An 18,750-nucleotide genomic window follows, 5' to 3' on the forward strand; every position below is an offset into this window, starting at 1 on the left:
AGTAAACAAAGATATTTTTAATATTTTAACTCCAAAATCGTGCGTTCAAAGAATAGCAAAGACAGAGAATGTCAAGAAATTACCGAAGTTTTTTTTTATATTTCACCCTTTATATTTGGTGGCCGTTTTCGTATGTCTAAATTTGGCTAAATTCCGTGACACAGTTTCTTTAACTTGGCTATAGAAATCAGCGGCTGGTGTTTTAGTTAGTGTTACAAATACATTCTAAGTGTTATTTTGGAATGATTTATATCACGTATAGAAACAAACAAAACGTCAATTCCACGAAACGTACATGCAATAATTTTTCTTTTTTTAAACAGCTTCTCCTGACGTAGAACTTCATTATGACGTCTCGCTTAGAAAACATTCCGCGGTTTACGGTTTGAAATGATAAAAAGAATTATAGGAAATGCGCACACTATTTTTTCCCTGTATATAACAGAGACACTCGTCTAAAACGGTAAAATATTGCACAATGAACCGTAGCTAACGTACTTAGCTGATGCGTGACATCACAAATGGTTATTAGGGTCCACTTCAAATTATGCCAGACACGTTCTATTAATGCTACTTAAAAAACAAACTTAACTAAATCAATTAAGTTTCGAAAAACAGAAAAAAATAAACAAAAGAAAAACGCATAACAGATTTACTATTTTTATCCCCAAAGAAACATTTCGTGGTTTTCGATTTAAAATGATACAATGAATTATAGGAAATGCATCGATTGGACAGAACTGAGCATCAACTGGCATTGCATGAAATTCAACTCTCCGATGACACTCGTACATAACCCGCAACGAAAGGACTTCATCTGATCATTAACTATGATCTGATTAAACTTTCGAAAGTTATACCAGACACGTTCTATCTATGCAAATAAAAAAGACAAAAGACATAATCAGTTATTTTATTGATATAGAATCTACTAGCCTCCGGTAAATACGTAAAAGCTCATTTCTCAAATGTTTTACTAATGAGCTGTCAGCTTGTAAATTTAGATCCAGGAATAAATTTTTTCTCTTTGCTCGTGGAGACAAAAATATGCGACTAATAAATTCTTGGACATTCGCTTGAATTATCGTTCGCTCGAGGACGACACTTTTCCCGGTAAGTAATAATTTTTGTTTAAACTCGAGTTCTAAAGAACTAGAAGTACTTATAGGTCTGTGCACATGCTAAGAGTGAGTTGGCTCAGTTAAAATAAGTTTCTGGCCCATACATAAGTTTATACAAGGCTTATATATAGAAGTGCCGCGCTAAGAGCGAGTTGGCTAAGTTAAAATAAGTTTCTGGCCCAAACATAAGTTTTAAAAAAAACTTATATATAGAAATGCTGCGCTTCGATTCGATGCGGAAACTAAAGGAAGAAATCTCATTTTCGCACCAGTATCAAAACTAAATTTTGTCAAATCGTTAACGTTTTTATGCACTTTCCATTCGCACACAAGATTCAATTCACTCCAAGTAAAGAGCATGACGTGAGCTGTAAATATGACATCTTTCTTCAATCTTAAGAGATTGACCGAGTTTTAACCCAACGCCAAGCTGAACAATGCGGCAACTTTTAACCATTTGACAAGGTCGTTGTCAACCTGCAGCTTTTAAGCAATATCATCTGACAACAGTCTTTCGTAAGGGATCATGTTTGCTTAAAAATTGTATTTGTTTATTTTGAGGCAGCAGAATAAACTAGCAAACACGAGGGCAAAAATCCCACGATCGAGTTGCTATGGACGCACGTTGCCAGCACCGGATATCTTACTATGGTGAATTGTAATTTGCGATAGGAACCAAAGAATTTGTTTGTTATCTACAGTAGATTATTTTTACGGTTAAAATATTGGTCAGTATGTTTATGAATGGTCTATTCTACAATATTTGGCCTTTTTTCTAGAGACTTGACGTTCTCAAATATAAATTATTACACTGTGAAGCGATTTAAAGCACTAATCAGATTAAGTTTGAAAGAACTGAAATCGTTTCATACTCTTCTTCTTCGTTGCTCGAAAGGAAAACAATTATGAATTTAGCAGCTACATAAAGCGGTAAAATTGTTCTTCTAAGTCATTTGGAACTGTCACTTTTGCTTACATGAGAAATCGAATGTCGTAATTATTATACGACGGTTTAAACTCATATTATTGAGGGTTTGAGTGTTTTTAGACTCGCTATATATTTACTAGCATTTTTTCAAACAGCTTTATGAATAATCTCCAAACTCCATTATGCAAAAAATGGTCGCGTCTACAGTCGTTTTCAATTACGCAACATGTTTTTCTAACGGGCATATAATTAACCTTTGTAAATGGTTTAGATTTAAAAAATCTATTGAAGCTATAAATACTTATCGATTGAAAATACTCCAAGCAAAAATGAACAAGAGATGAGTTTATATGAGAAGTGTTGTTCATTTCTCTGCTTTATCAAAAAATAATTCTTCATTATAATTTGTTTGCCACGTCATCGTGCTTAATGTTTTACAACAGAGACGTAATATTGATTAATATCAAAATCAAGGAACAACAAAGCTATCATGGATTTGACTGGATTACTTAGTTTCAAGTGTCAGAGGGTAGGCATTCAACCGAAATACTGAATATTTGCATTTTTGTGGTTAGTGATTTAACCGTGTGCAATAATGTTAGAACAAAATTTCTTTTGTTCGGCCACTTCAGTCGGCAAAAAAATCCCGTAAACTGCTCTATCTATAGAACATAGATATATCTAGAAAAAGGAAAAAGAAATTTTCTACATTACGGTCATAAGCACGCAATATATTGTAGTTAAACAAAATGTTATGGAATAAGGGCGGATGAATATCAAAGTTTGGTCACTAAATTAACGTTTTACTTCTTGCAATGAGAATGTTGAAACTGTTGTTAGTGTTTTTGTAGATCGAATATAGAAAGGTTACTTCAAGGTATTTAAAAATAGTAGGAATGTCTACTAACGTACTGACTGTTTGGGCTTGAGCTCGGTCTGAAAAATGTTTCAAAAACGCTGAAACACAGCTTTAAAACTTCCGTCACGAATTTGTAGTACGTCTGTTAATGATATTTACGGAATTCTGTATCGTTCATGTTTGTACCTTGCTCTTAATGGCGGAAAAACCGGCCAGCCAGTTACTATATTCACACTAGAGGCTAACTATCGTCTAGAATGACAGAAGTTGACTTAAACAACCAGCTGAAGGGTTACGGCTAAGCGACTTGCGATCTCATCAACAGAAGTAGAACATGACAATTGCGTAGAACAATCTATCACTAGAGATAAATTCGTGTTTCTTTGAAAATACGGTTTTGCGGAAATGATTGTGCTTTAACAAGAAAACATTTGATCTCATTTTTGCATAATTCAGTAAAGCCGAACAACCTCGTTTCAGACAGGTCACATGACAAGTGGCATGATCAGTTACGCGCGAATGTATGTGCTATCTTTGTGCGCATTTTCGTTACAAACCATTAATTCAGTGCGTAAAAAGGAAAAAAGGATGTCAGCAAGGGTGGCCATAAATTTAATTGATGGACGAGTTAATTACAAAAAAAATCATAGATAATTAAAGTTCAAAACTTGAAATGGATAACGTGCTGGTGAGCTCTGGGCGCGTGCCTTTTCCAAAAAAGAAGATTTGTTTGGAACATGACAAACATTCTATGACAACTGTGATCTCATGGTTCACTTATTTTAAAACTCCCACAATACAAGTAGTCATAACAAATCAAGAATGAACCGTGAATATTGACAATCATGAAAATAAATGACTTCGGAACGTAGTAAATAAGGCACTTAACAAAGACGCATCTTGATTCAAACTTTTATTTTTTTGGAACGATACTTTAGCTCTTAAGTCTTGTAAAAAGTCCATCTTAAACTGGCGACCTTTCTATATACAGCTCGCGAATACACTAGATTTTAACAGCAGATTAACATACATCCGAAAGAATGTCAACTTGTCAATTTCCATCTAGAATATGCTTCTAGACATGTCTCTGAAGACATAATAGTGTGTCTATAGGAACGTGTTTCGATTGATGCTTTTCAACACAAAACAGACTAACAAGGAGGTTACATCACATAATATGAAGGACCCGGAAAATTCTTGAAGGTTGTTTGTGTGTAACATTAACGGTAGTCCCCTTGACTACAAATAGTACCGGAAGTTAATCAATTCGAATTTGCTGTGCGCTCGCGTGACGGAGGACATTCATTTAGCACGTCACGCAATCTTTCTCTGCGAAGGAGGATTACAATTTAAACTCTTAAAATAAAAACCTTCATCGTTTTTAGCAACCGGAAAGGCAAGGAAGTTCTTTGACCGATAGTTTAGTGGCGTACATACGCATAACAGTTAATAAAACTAGACTAGACAAGAGGGACGCTGGGGCTCATTGGAAATAAAAATATAATAATAACCAAATCAAATTAAATGGCTTTGAAAACCCAAACGTTTTTGTTCCAGGCAATCAGCGGTATCTAAAAGAAAACTCGAGAAAACGAAAAAAAGCAATACAGTTCTTATGCAAAAGTTACAGGTAAATAACTACTTGAGAATATTTTGCATAAAACTGTTTTTGGCTATGTTGTGGTTTAAATTTTTCTTTGGTTTAAAATTTTTCAAACCAGTTTAAATGTTATTTTTCATTGTCTTCAATTCATTATCATAATGTGAAACAAAGGGAAATAAAAATCAAACTGGTTTCAAAAATTTAAAATCAAAGATAAATTTAAACCACAACGTTAACAGCTACAAATAATAGAGGAGTTTAACTCGCCCTCTTCATTCTAGATCTTCATTTGTAATTCTTTCCTTGCACAGGTCCCAATAGCTTGAACAGACGAAAATACAGGAAAGAAACAACAAAGGTTTGATTCCTCGAGCAATCATTGTTAAAGAGGTCTCATATATACGTGATCAAGATGTTGCATTCCAAGAAACAGCCTATGGTATTTTTCTTTGCGACATTGATTCTGCTCATCAAGTCAAGAGGTAGGACAATGTTAACAATTTACGATTGTGAACCTTCATTTTACTGTTAAGCATAATACTAGCAGCAAACATATTTAACATTAAACAAAGAAAACAAATAATTGCCTGAATGTATAGTAAAACTTGCTATCTGGTTAGTTACGCACTGTGCATAATAGCTTATTATTTGTATAAGACAGGCCTTGTTAGCTCCTATTTCTCTTATCCCAGTAAATATGTAACTTAAAAGTAGCAATTATAAAATCTTTGTTAAATCACTTAGATTAATTACAAAAGAGATGTTTTTTTGCATTAAAATCAATTAAAGGAAATAACAAGAAGAGTAATTTTTTAACTTGGGCGTAGAAACTAAATGAACCACAAGGTTTTCAAATTATCCCCTAATACGCATCAAGAAATTATTTATTATTATTATTATCTTATGGTCAAGAGAAAAAAAAAACCATAAATATGATTTTTTTCTTAAAGAATCAATAGCTAATCAGACCCCCTCAATATCTGCCACAGAATCAGCTGGTCAGTCTCCATCACCATCAACTAGTGTATCACCATCAACAAGTGTACCAGTCACTCAGTCTGTATCACCATCAACAAGTGTAGCAGTACCTCAGTCTGCATCACCATCTTCTAGTGTACCAGTAACTCAGTCTGCATCACCATCTACTAGTGTACCAGTATCTCAGTCTGCTTCACCATCAACAAGTGCACCAGTAACTCAGTCTGCATCACCATCTACTAGTGTACCAGTAACTCAGCCTGTATCACCATCAACAAGTGTACCAGTAACTCAGTCTGCATCACCATCTACTAGTGTACCAGTAACTCAGTCTGCATCTCCATCAACAAGTGTGCCAGTAACTCAGTCTGCTTCAACATCAAGAAGTGTAGCAGTAACTCAGTCTGCTTCACCATCTACTAGTGTACCAGTCACTCAGTCTGCATCACCATCTACTAGTGTACCAGAAACTCAGTCTGCTTCACCATCAACAAGTGTACCAGTAACTCAGTCTGCATCACCATCTACTAGTGTGCATGTAACTCAGTCTGCATCACCATCTACTAGTGTACCAGTAACTCAGTCTGCATCACCATCAACAAGTGTACCAGTAACTCAGTCTGCTTCACCATCAACAAGTGTAGCCGTAACTCAGTCTGCTTCACCATCTACTAGTGTACCAGTAACTCAGTCTGTATCACCATCAACAAGTTTACCAGTAACTCAGTCTTCATCACCATCTACTAGTGTACCAGTAACTCAGACTGCATCACCATCTAGTAGTGTACCAGTAACTCAGTCTGCTTCACCATCTACTAGTGTACCAGTAACTCAGTCTGCTTCACCATCTACTAGTGTACCAGTAACTCAGTCTGCATCACCATCTACTAGTGTACCAGTAACTCAGTCTGCATCACCATCTACTAGTGTACCAGTTACTCAGTCTGCATCACAATCTACTAGTGTAACAGTAACTCAGTCTGCATCACCATCTACTAGTGTACCAGTAACTCAGTCTGCATCACCATCTAGTAGTGTACCAGTCACTCAGTCTGCATCACCATCTACTAGTGTACCAGTAACGCAGTCTGCATCAGCATCTACAAGTGTACCAGTAACTCAGTCTGTATCACCATCAACAAGTGTAGCAGTAACTCAGTCTGCATCACCATCAACTAGTGTACCAGTAACTCAGTCTGCATCACCATCTACTAGTGTAGCAGTAACTCAGTCTGCTTCACCATCAACAAGTGTAGCAGTTACTCAGTCTGCATCACCATCAACAAGTGTATCAGTAACTCAATCTGCATCACCATCTACTAGTGTACAAGTAACCCAGTCTGCTTCACCATCAACAAGTGTAGAGGTAACTCAGTCTGCATCAACATCTACTAGTGTACCAGTAACTCAGTCTGCATCACTATCTACTAGTGTACCAGTAACTCAGTCTGCATCACCATCAACAAGTGTAGCAGTAACTAAGTCTGCTTCACCATCTACTAGTGTACCAGTAACTCAGTCTGCTTCATCTTCAACAAGTGTGCCAGTAACTCAGTCTGCATCACCATCTACTAGTGTACCAGTAACACAGTCTGCATCACCATCTACTAGTGTACCAGTAACACAGTCTGCATCACCATCAACAAGTGTACCAGTAACTCAGTCTGCATCACCATCTATTAGTGTGCCAGTAACTCAGTCTGCATCACCATCTACAAGTGTACCAGTAACGCAGTCTGCATCACTATCTACTAGTGTACCGGTAACTCAGTCTGCATCACCATCTAGTAGTGTACCAGTACCTCAGTCTGCATCACCATCAACAAGTGTGCCAGTAACTAAGTCTGCATCACCATCAACAAGTGTACCAGTAACTCAGTCTGCATCACCATCTATTAGTGTGCCATTAACTCAGTCTGCATCACCATCTAGTAGTGTACCAGTTACTCAGTCTGCATCAGCATCAACAAGTGTACCAGTAACTCAGACTGCATCACCATCTATTAGTGTGCCAGTAACTCAGTCTGCATCACCATCTACAAGTGTACCAGTAACGCAGTCTGCATCACTATCTACTAGTGTACCAGTAACTCAGTCTGCATCACCGTCAACAAGTGTAGCAGTAACTCAGTCTGCTTCACCATCTACTAGTGTACCAGGAACTCAGTCTGCTTCACCTTCAACAAGTGTGCCACTAACTAAGTCTGCATCACCATCAACTAGTGTACCAGTAACTCAGTCTGCATCACCATCTAGTAGTGTACCAGTAAGTCAGTCTGCATCACCATCAACAAGTGTGCCCGTAACTCAGTCTGCATCACCATCTAGTAGTGTACCAGTAAGTCCGTCTGCATCACCATCAACTAGTGTACCAGCAACTCAGTCTGCATCACCATCTACTAGTGTACCAGTAACTCAGTCTGCATCACCATCTACTAGTGTACCAGCAACTCAGTCTGCATCACCATCAACAAGTGTACCAGCAACTCAGTCTGCATCACCATCTACTAGTGTACCAGTAACTCAGACTGCATCACCATCAACTAGTGTACCAGTAACTCAGTCTGCATCACCCTCTACTAGTGTACCAGTAACTCAGTCTGTCTCACCCTCTACTAGTGTACCAGTAACTCAGTCTTCATCAATATCAACTAGTGTACCAGTAACTCAGTCTGCATCACCATCAACTAGTGTACCAGTAACTCAGTCTGCATCACCATCTACTAGTGTACCAGTAACTCAGTCTGCATCACCATCTACTAGTGTACCAGCAACTCAGTCTGCATCACCATCAACAAGTGTACCAGCAACTCAGTCTGCATCACCATCTACTAGTGTACCAGTAACTCAGACTGCATCACCATCAACTAGTGTACCAGTAACTCAGTCTGCATCACCATCAACTAGTGTACCAGTAACTCAGTCTGCATCACCCTCTACTAGTGTACCAGTAACTCAGTCTGTCTCACCCTCTACTAGTGTACCAGTAACTCAGTCTTCATCAATATCAACTAGTGTACCAGTAACTCAGTCTGCATCACCATCAACTAGTGTACCAGTAACTCAGTCTGCATCACCATCAACTAGTATGCCAGTAACTCAGTCTGCATCACCATCTACTAGTGTGCCATTAACTCAGTCTGCATCACCATCTAGTAGTGTACCAGTCACTCAGTCTGCATCACAATCAGCAAGTGTGCCAGTAACTCAGTCTGCATCACCATCTACAAGTGTACCAGTAACTCAGTCTGCATCACTATCAACAAGTGTGCCAGTTACTCAGTCTGCATCACCATCAACAAGTGTGCCAGTTACTCAGTCTGCATCACCATCAACAAGTGTGTCAGTTACTCAGTCTGCATCACCTTCACCAAGTGTACCAGTAACTCAGTCTGCATCACCATCAACTAGTGTACCAGTAACCCAGTCTGCATCACCATCAACAAGTGTGCCAGTAACTCAGTCTGCATCACCATCAACAAGTGTGCCAGTAACTCAGACTGCATCACCATCAACTAGTGTACCAGTAAGTCAGTCTTCATCACCATCAACTAGTGTGCCATTAACTCAGTCTGCATCACCATCTACTAGTGTACCAGTAACTCAGTCTGCATTACCATCAACTAGTGTACCAGTAACTCAGTCTGCATCACCATCAACAAGTGTACCAGTAACTCAGTCTGCATCACCATCAACTAGTGTACCAGTAAGTCAGTCTGCATCACCATCAACTAGTGTACCAGTAACTCAGACTGCATCACCATCAACTAGTGTACCAGTAACTCAGTCTGCATCACCATCAACAAGTGTACCAGTCACTCTGTCTGCACCACCATCTACTAGTGTGCCAGTAACTCAGTCTGCATCACCATCAATATCGAGTGCTTTTTCTGTGACTCCGTCACTGGTAGTGTCACCTAGCGTTTCGATAACTCAGGCATCGTCAAGTATTTCGACAACTATTCGTCCAACCTATTCAACTTTAACAGCATTGCCATCTTGTTCTCCGGGATTCACCGGGAAAAATTGTTCTACTGGTAAGTGTTGTTTTGAAAACTACATGTTTGTGATTTTACTGTCGACTTAGTTGTTTTAAGAAGGATTTTAATAAGTAGGGTCGAAAGCCTTTTATCCAATACTTTTGCTTGTGTTTTACCGATAAACATTGTTCGCAAATTTGGACAAAGTTTTACATGTACTTTTTATTTTTCACCAATTCTAAATTATCACGTCTACTATACTAGCATTCTGCTGGAATTATAACTTATTCGTATGGCGTAACTCTCGCGAGTGTCATATAGTTTACTGGAGGAGCGTCCCGACTAGTGTACCAGCGTAGGTCTTAGTATAGTCTCTAAAAGGGACAGGTCGGGGTTCCTTTTTGGAGTTGCTTGTCTCCTTACTAATTACTGCGCGTTTGAGTAACACGTGAATTTTGCTAAATTGTCGTCACTGGTTAAGGTTTTCGCTGCAGTCAATCATCTAAACGGACTCCCCAGGAAACAGACGTCCACTTTGGTAGACTTTGATCCATGTTGTATGTTTCAGTTTTGCTAGGTTCGATGGCTGTCACCATAATTTTAATTGACGGCAGCGAAAACGCAATCTTAAGTTGCGGTTTGAATTTTTAAATTAGCAAGTTATTCATTGAAAAGCGCTGTAACGTCTTGCTTATATTTCTACCAAGGTAAGAAAAACTTGTAGAATAATTTATTTTCCCAAGTAAGGTGGTTATTTGTATTTATTGCTTTTATTTTTCTTATAGATATTAACGAATGCGAAGGGGTTACTTGTTCTGGTAATGGCGTTTGTAAAGACCTTATCAATGGATATTTCTGTGAATGCAATTTAGGATTTTTCGGAGACAATTGCGAAGCTGGTATGTTTTGTCCTTTGGATGCGTACGTTAATCGTATAATGTCTGGCCTCATTTCCTCGTAGCAGCAGCGAGAAAACTCCGTTACCGAGTTGTGTGTCGATTAGTGTTTGTTTAGTATTTTTTGAATGAGATTTTCATAGTCACTGATCGTGAAATGTTTTTTATGTAGAAATTGGGACGTGTTATTACTGTATAACTAAATGGATGTGATTACTGGAAGTTTCAAAAGATAACCTTTACGATATCATTATGACGTGGCATAACATTAGTGGGAGGCGCGGTGACCCAGTTGTTAGTGCGCTGGAGCTGGACTCCGACTCGAGTGGTCCAGGTTCAAGCCCTGGCCGGGTCTTTGTGTTGTGTTCTTGGGCAAGACACTTTACTCTCACTGTGCCCACTCGACCCTGGTGTATAAATGGGTACAGGTGAAGTTACTGCTGGGGGGTAACCCTGCAGTGGACTAGCATCCCATCCAGGGGGGAGTAGAAATACTGCTAGTCGCTTCATGCCACTGAAACCGGTATAAGCTCCGGCCTTATGGGCCACTAGGCTCGAATGCAGACTTTGCTTACCCATAACATAAGTAAAAAGAAAATGTCAAAACTACGCAGATCCTTAGCCTACTTTATATCCTCAGCCTGACAAAGACACCCTTCTCAGGCGGAGCCTTACACTGTAGAGAGTACACATCCGGGATGCGAAAGACACGCGACGTTTTAAGGGCAATTGTGAACGTAAAATGATAGGAATTATTTTATTCATTTGTTTGTTTTTGTTTCAGAAATCGATCGTTGTAACCCCAACCCGTGTAAAAATGGCGGAACTTGCAAAAAACAAGGAAGTACATACCAATGCGCATGCACTGATGAGTTTCAAGGAAAAGACTGTGAAACACGTAAGAATTGATCATTGCCGTATGGCTTGTTAGCAAGTGCGGGACAAGTGCCGGGGTGAATCTAGAAAATTTAGAAAGGGGGGCCGGGAGGGGGGGGCATTGCTCAATTTCCACGTCGAACTCTCGAAAGACAATTGGTTACATCTTTTTTTTAAACAAATCCAAGGGAAAAGGGTTGATCGCAGGCCCCTTGAACTCCAGCTAAATCCGCCCATGTAGTGGTTAAAGTTAATAGTTTGAGGAAGACATTGCCTTCCGTTAAAATCTTGAACTTCAAGATTTTGACTTTAGTTGAAATACTGAACATCAAGTTTTTGACTCCAGTTAAAATCTTGAACTTCAAGGTTTTGACTCCCGTTAAAATTTTGAACTTAAAGATTTTATCTCCCGTTAAAATATTGAACTTTAAAAGTTTGACTCTGGTTAAAGTCTTGCACTTCATGATTTTGACTCCCATTAAAATCTTTAATTTCACTCTGGTGAAAATCTTGAACGTCAAGATTTTGACTCCCGTTAAAATATTGAACTTCAAGATTTTGACTCCCGTTGAAATCTTGAACTTCAAGATTTTGACTCCCGTTGAAATCTTGAACTTCAAGATTTTGACTCCCGTTGAAATATTGAACTTCAAGATTTTGACTTTAGTTGAAATACTGAACATCAAGTTTTTGACTCCAGTTAAAATCTTGAACTTCAAGATTTTGACTCCCGTTGAAATATTGAACTTCAAGATTTTGACTTTAGTTAAAATACTGAACATCAAGTTTTTGACTCCAGTTAAAATCTTGAACTTCAAGATTTTGACTCCCGTTAAAATTTTGAACTTAAAGATTTTATCTCCCGTTAAAATATTGAACTTTAAAAGTTTGACTCTGGTTAAAGTCTTGCACTTCATGATTTTGACTCCCATTAAAATCTTTAATTTCACTCTGTTGAAAATCTTGAACTTCAAGATTTTGACTCCCGTTAAAATATTGAACTTCAAGATTTTGACTCCCGTCGAAATCTTGAACTTCAAGATTTTGACTCCCGTTGAAATCTTGAACTTCAAGATTTTGACTCCCGTTGAAATATTGAACTTCAAGATTTTGACTTTAGTTGAAATACTGAACATCAAGTTTTTGACTCCAGTTAAAATCTTGAACTTCAAGATTTTGACTCCCGTTAAAATATTGAACTTCAAGATTTTGACTCCCGTTGAAATCTTGAACTTCAAGATTTTGACTTTAGTTGAAATACTGAACATCAAGTTTTTGACTCCAGTTAAAATCTTGAACTTCAAGATTTTGACTCCCGTTAAAATCTTGAACTTAAAGATTTTATCTCCCGTTAAAATATTGAACTTTAAAAGTTTGACTCTGGTTAAAGTCTTGCACTTCATGATTTTGACTCCCATTAAAATCTTTAATTTCACTCTGGTGAAAATCTTGAACGTCAAGATTTTGACTCCCGTTAAAATATTGAACTTCAAGATTTTGACTCCCGTCGAAATCTTGAACTTCAAGATTTTGACTCCCGTTGAAATCTTGAACTTCAAGATTTTGACTCCCGTTGAAATATTGAACTTCAAGATTTTGACTTTAGTTGAAATACTGAACATCAAGTTTTTGACTCCAGTTAAAATCTTGAACTTCAAGATTTTGACTCCCGTTAAAATATTGAACTTCAAGATTTTATCTCCCGTTAAAATATTGAACTTTAAAAGTTTGACTCTGGTTAAAGTCTTGCACTTCATGATTTTGACTCCCATTAAAATCTTTAATTTCACTCTGGTGAAAATCTTGAACGTCAAGATTTTGACTCCCGTTTAAATATTGAACTTCAAGATTTTGACTCCCGTCGAAATCTTGAACTTCAAGATTTTGACTCCCGTTGAAATCTTGAACTTCAAGATTTTGACTTTAGTTGAAATACTGAACATCAAGTTTTTGACTCCAGTTAAAATCTTGAACTTCAAGATTTTGACTCCCGTTAAAATATTGAACTTCAAGATTTTGACTCCCGTTGAAATCTTGAACTTCAAGATTTTGACTTTAGTTGAAATACTGAACATCAAGTTTTTGACTCCAGTTAAAATCTTGAACTTCAAGATTTTGACTCCCGTTAAAATCTTGAACTTCACGATTTTATCTCCCGTTAAAATATTGAACTTTAAAAGTTTGACTCTGGTTAAAATCTTGAACTTCAAGATTTTGACTCCCATTAAAATCTTGAAATCTTGGACTTCAAGTTCAAAGGTTGATTTGTAGCAGAAAAATTTAGCTGATATATGAACAAATTTACTTTCGAAAACGAAACACCTCTCGCTAACTCTGTATTTAAATGAAAACTTATGTAGCAGCATGAATGTTTGTGTGTCTATGTGGTTCATTTTTTTGTAATATTTTGCAAAACGAATCCTTTAAATTTTTACATTTAAATCTTTTCCGAATGAAAGTGTTAACTAAGAAACGCCAGAAGGACACACATTCAAATGGTTTTGTTATTTAAATCACCTAATATAAGCAAACTCCATTTCACTCACAAATTATCACTGAATCTTCTACTCTTTTCTTTCAGCGAAACCACCTAGACGGTTTACCTGCCAAATAAAACTAGACAAGAAATTCGAGCCATCCTACAGTGACATCTCCTCACCAGAATCTCTCGCCCTTAAATCAGAGCTTGACAAAATCTTCGTTCCCTTCTTCAGGAAAAAATTTGTCAACTTTCTAGAAATCGTTTACAGAAGATTTTTCCAAGGAAGTTTAGGGACAGATTTTGACATTATATTTCGACCAACCTCAAATGTATCCAACACAAGCATCGTTGAAGCACTTGAAGAAGGCAATAGCACGAAAGCGCTGGCGTCTTTAACCATAATAGGTGGTATATCTGTAAAGGAACAACTTCCCGTCACACAGACTACAGCTCAAAGTCCACCTTCATCTGCTGTACCTACAGGTATTTTATTGCTGTTGTTGAAGTTGTTGTTTTGAAGGTGGTAATTAGTTTTTAGCTATTTGTCAAGTCATAAGGGCAGAACTTGAAAACGACTGGCTGATATCTTAACCTTAAGGTCTAAATTTTGCACATACGTTTTCGTGACTCATGACAACCCAACTTTAATACACTCTTTTTTTTATATAAGAATCTAGTTTATAAGAATATCGAGGCTGAAATGTGCGAATTTTTAAGAATATTTTAAGAATAAACCCGAGGCTGAGACTTTGAAAAGAATATAGTTTTTAGTTGAAACAAAATCAGGTATTTTCGTTTCCGTCGCTTTATTTCTGCGAGGAATGCTTTGTTTAAAGCCAAAACGGCCAGGCTGCAACGAAAAGCAATGGTACATGTGCACAATGTAACACGATACAGATCTGGACACCAAAAACTTATAATTGATTACCTAATACTTGCTAAAACGGAAATGTCAAACGGTGTTTTCTAAGAATGTTCATAAGAATATTTCAGCCTAAAATCGGCAGAAAAATTAGAATATTCAGCCTGGGTCGGAAAAACTGTATTCTTACAAAAAAAAGAGTGTAGCTCTAGTGTCCTTATATAGTATAGTTTTAAAAACAACTAGACCATTTCTCTTAGATTTTTATGGCCCCTTTGCAGCTTAAGGCATAATTGGATGTCCCTTTGCTTGAATGATTGTTTGAAAATTGTTCGATAATATTCTGTATATCGTCTTTTATGTTCATCGACGACGAACATCGTCTCTCGTCGCATACCGTGTAGGTTCTTGTGTATACTAGGAATAAAGTTACTCATGTAATATTAGATGTAACACTTGAGAGCGTGAGACGATTGGAACAAGAAATCATAACGAACATCACCTCAGTGATTGTCTGGCCGTAACTGACATGCATTTTTTGGTTCATGTACGTTTTTCCTCAACAGAGTCAGACAAACTCGAAACCTGGGCCATCGTACTGATTGTGGCTTTAGTAGTTGTCCTTGTACTTGTTGTTATAATCGCTGTTTTAATAGTAAGTATAAATGATTTTTAATGGTTTGTATTAGTTTTCAATTTGGTATGTAAAATATTGGTCTAGTAAAGTGAACGTGAAGCTATCACCATTTATGGTGCATGATTGTAGCCTAGCCATAGCTCCAAGAGAGATGAATTCAGACAATGTCGCTCCATGTGCTATATTTGTAAATCTAACATTTTCTACACCGTTTGCGCCAGGAGAACTGCTTTCAAAAATCTAAGTGTGGCAGGAAATCCCAGACAAATTCAGGCTTAGGTACTGAACCAACCACAAGGCGGCATAGTGGTGTATTGATGGAGATTATTGTATAGGTGCTATAAATAGGACTGGGAATTATTTTCTGTTGGTCTTCAAGACTACTGCGCTTATAAACCAGGTGCTAGATTGTTGTCTTAGTTACTGTATTAACACGTGATGTGCTTTCTTGCTTTACACAGCTGAAATACAGACGTGCATCTAGAACAGGCAGACTAGATACGCTACCTACTGATAGCTACTGGGAATTATTGAGAGTCAGCCATGACAACATGCAAGCTCGCCCTGAAAATGGTCACGCGACTAATCAAAATGGAGCAGCCAAACCTACTGATGTAAGTCACTCATAATGTTTTAGAAATTTACGTTATCCACTATCCCGATAATTTTTAAGGAAAGTTATTCCTTATCCCTAACATTACTTAAGCTGTTATCCCTATTATTTTGATTTTTATTCTCCCGTAAATTGAGTTGTTTTACCTTAGCCCTATAATTAATAACATATTTATTCCTTAGGCCATCCCAATAAAATGTTTCGTTTCCCATCACCCGACCGACCCATTTTGTTTGAAATGTAAAAAAAAAAAATCCAGATTCACTAGTCAAAGAGGCAAGTACTTTAATTTACAAGCACACGATCTTGTTTTATTAACAACAATTGGCATCTTGTGATGTCCTTGTCTTTAATTAACATCGATACTAGTTTTTTAAAGGCCGTTTCGCGCCAAGGGCATTTACGATTTCGGTTCTGCATCTCCTCGCTTTTTAAATGAAACCAGAACCCGACCGACCGACCCACCATCACAAGAGACGGGGCGATGGGAAACGAAACATTTTATTGGGTTGGCCTTATCTCCAAAATAATTTTGTGAGATATTCCCTAACCCCTAACAGGGCCTCATTAAAGACTAGCAGTCTACACAATTTTTGCTATATAGATCGCGAAAGTGCGTAGACGCTGAATTATAAGCGATGAAATAAGCATTGAATGGTCTCCTACGTTATTTTTTGCCGGCGTTTTTATCATGATGATCACTAGCTGATTTCCCAGGTTAAACTGTATTTATTTTGCTTTTTTACAGACTTCTATGTGGCACATGAACGAAACAAATGGACAGGCTGTCAACGAAGCGTTTTGGGAAGATAGTCCAATGTAAATCAAACTTCCCTGTACAAAAACAACCAGAGATGAAAAATACTGCTGTAATTAGACTTCTTATGTTTAGTCCAGTTTGTTTTTTGAAGCCATTTATTTATAAACACGGAAAGGCTTTTTATGGCGGTACACCGCTAATTTCGTAAAATATATATACAGGGAATGGCAAATTCCTTGTATATTTATGACACTATTCATGACATGACATTCATGACAGAGAGTTTCGCTGCAGTCTCGAGTTCTGCGTTAGTCCAACCACTTAAGCTGAAATCCATTTTGAATGAATCCGTTCAGGCAGAAAAGAGACGACTTAATTCCTAATTCTTCTCTGGGAGAATAGGGCCACAGATAAGAGAAAACATAGTTGATAAGGAACCTTGTCTGAGATAAAGCGTAAAGTGGTTGAAGCGGACGTGTCAACTCAGTAATGGTCAGATAAGGTCCAACTGTAACATTAATTTTGTAAGCTGATTTCATATTGTTAGCTTGCAGCACGCTTATATGCAATGATTGTAGAGCATATGTTAGGAACCTGCAATGATTAGATATCACCTATGCCCAGTTTTACAACCATAGTCGGAATAAATGCTTGGTGCCAGAAATTTTTATGTACAATACAATAAAGAGAATACAATAGAGTGCAATGTAATCTAATGCAAAAATGCATTGCAAAAGAATGCAACACATGCGATATAATGTAATGCAATAATGCAATAATTTTATTTGGACGTTCTTGTATGAATGTCGTGTAGGATAAAAATTTAAAAATCATGCAATACATAACTATTTATTCATTTGTGTTGGTTAGAAGATATATATTTTCTTGTATTTTATTGATATTTATATAAGTTTACAAATAGGAGCGACAATAAAATATAACCAAAGGGATTTTATATCTATTACTCAACAAAAGTTAAGAGTAACCTTTACGAACGGCCGAGCAAGAATTTGATTTCCTGGCAGAAATTGGAAAATCAAATTTTCTTCGTTTTTTGCTCATTATTAGCTTTAAGGTAGATAAGAAACCTGATGTAGTTTGTTTCCCCTAGAGGTCTTCTAATTTTAAGAAAACAAAGGAAATCGATTTCGGTGGTCGAAGTCACAAATTTCCTAACTTTTAAACCCGAAATTAGCTATTATGAACACTCCTCGCGTTCGCTTACAAAACCGCGCAGAGAAATTTGGTCACTTCCTATCGACATAAAAACTCTTTTTCTTTCGCTAGAATATAAGTTCAGGGGTTTAGCGCAACTCTTCCAACTGAAAAAAATGAACTGACGAGGAATGCTTTTTTAATACGTTAACAAAAATTTGAATGAAATAGTAATTTTCAACGGCAGTATTTAGCATGTGGTATAACATTAAATTTTTTTTTTCAATTCTCGCTCAAACATGCATACAGATATTCTCATTAAACATACCTGAGAATTGGCCTGGGTTATTGGAAAGATTCTCACTTAGAGGGCATCAAACTTCGGCAAATTTTCACAGCAAGACCGTAAACTGTGTAAATACTTCTAATTGCCAAACGCCACGATAATGAATGTTTTAACCCCAAATGCTCGTCTTTCCTTCTTCTCGCCGAATGTTCCATTGCAAAATTCCCTTTTCAACGAAAGAGTGAGGTAAAAAAGCCAACCCGGGTCAATTAAGGTCCATTTTGATCGCAAAACCTCTTCGCCATTTTGCCACAAGATTAGATTTGTGACTTACGTGACATAATACACGTGACATGAAACACGATATTGTGACGTAATTGAGTCTGCGCAGTAAGAGCTTTGGGGTCGAGAATGTCACGGAGTTAAAAAAACGCAAAACAATTCTCCAGCACCGCCAACGCAGTTTGAGGAAGCAAATTGATCGTTCTGGAGTTCTGTACACACTTTCGTCAAGAGAAAAGGACCACGATAAAGGAAAATTGCTAAGGATGAAGATGCAAAAGGAATTTCGCGCTTAACAGTTGCTTTGTTATATTTTGGAGCCAAGAAATGTTTAGCTGTAAGTTAGGCTATTTTGATCGATATCACAACATTTTGTGGGACTACGATGCATTGGTAAATATGCTGCCTTCAACAACCCAAGCCAATTTTCAG

At 37.3% G+C, this 18,750-nt stretch overlaps 1 protein-coding gene across 2 annotated transcripts; it reads left to right on the forward strand.

Annotated features, from left to right (window-relative positions):
- Window positions 1-1,034: 1,034 nt before the first annotated feature.
- LOC144633756 (uncharacterized) lies at window positions 1,035-17,552 on the forward strand. 2 transcript variants are annotated; one of them, XM_078492621.1, is made up of 9 exons: window positions 1,035-1,113; window positions 4,823-4,993; window positions 5,462-9,526; window positions 10,255-10,368; window positions 11,150-11,263; window positions 13,823-14,206; window positions 15,152-15,240; window positions 15,684-15,836; window positions 16,584-17,552. In XM_078492621.1, exons 2-9 carry the CDS (start codon window positions 4,924-4,926, stop codon window positions 16,656-16,658), a joined length of 5,064 nt encoding a protein of 1,687 aa, XP_078348747.1. In that variant the 5' UTR covers window positions 1,035-1,113; window positions 4,823-4,923; the 3' UTR covers window positions 16,659-17,552. The 2 variants fall into 2 exon arrangements, with proteins under 2 accessions (XP_078348747.1, XP_078348748.1); XM_078492622.1 differs by having other exon boundaries at window positions 5,501-9,526.
- The last annotated feature ends 1,198 nt before the right edge of the window (window positions 17,553-18,750 follow it).

The sequence above is a fragment of the Oculina patagonica genome, chromosome 12 (genome assembly GCF_052425735.1).
Source record: "Oculina patagonica isolate OP01 chromosome 12, crgOcupat, whole genome shotgun sequence".
In the NCBI taxonomy this organism is placed as follows: Eukaryota; Metazoa; Cnidaria; class Anthozoa; order Scleractinia; family Oculinidae; genus Oculina; species Oculina patagonica.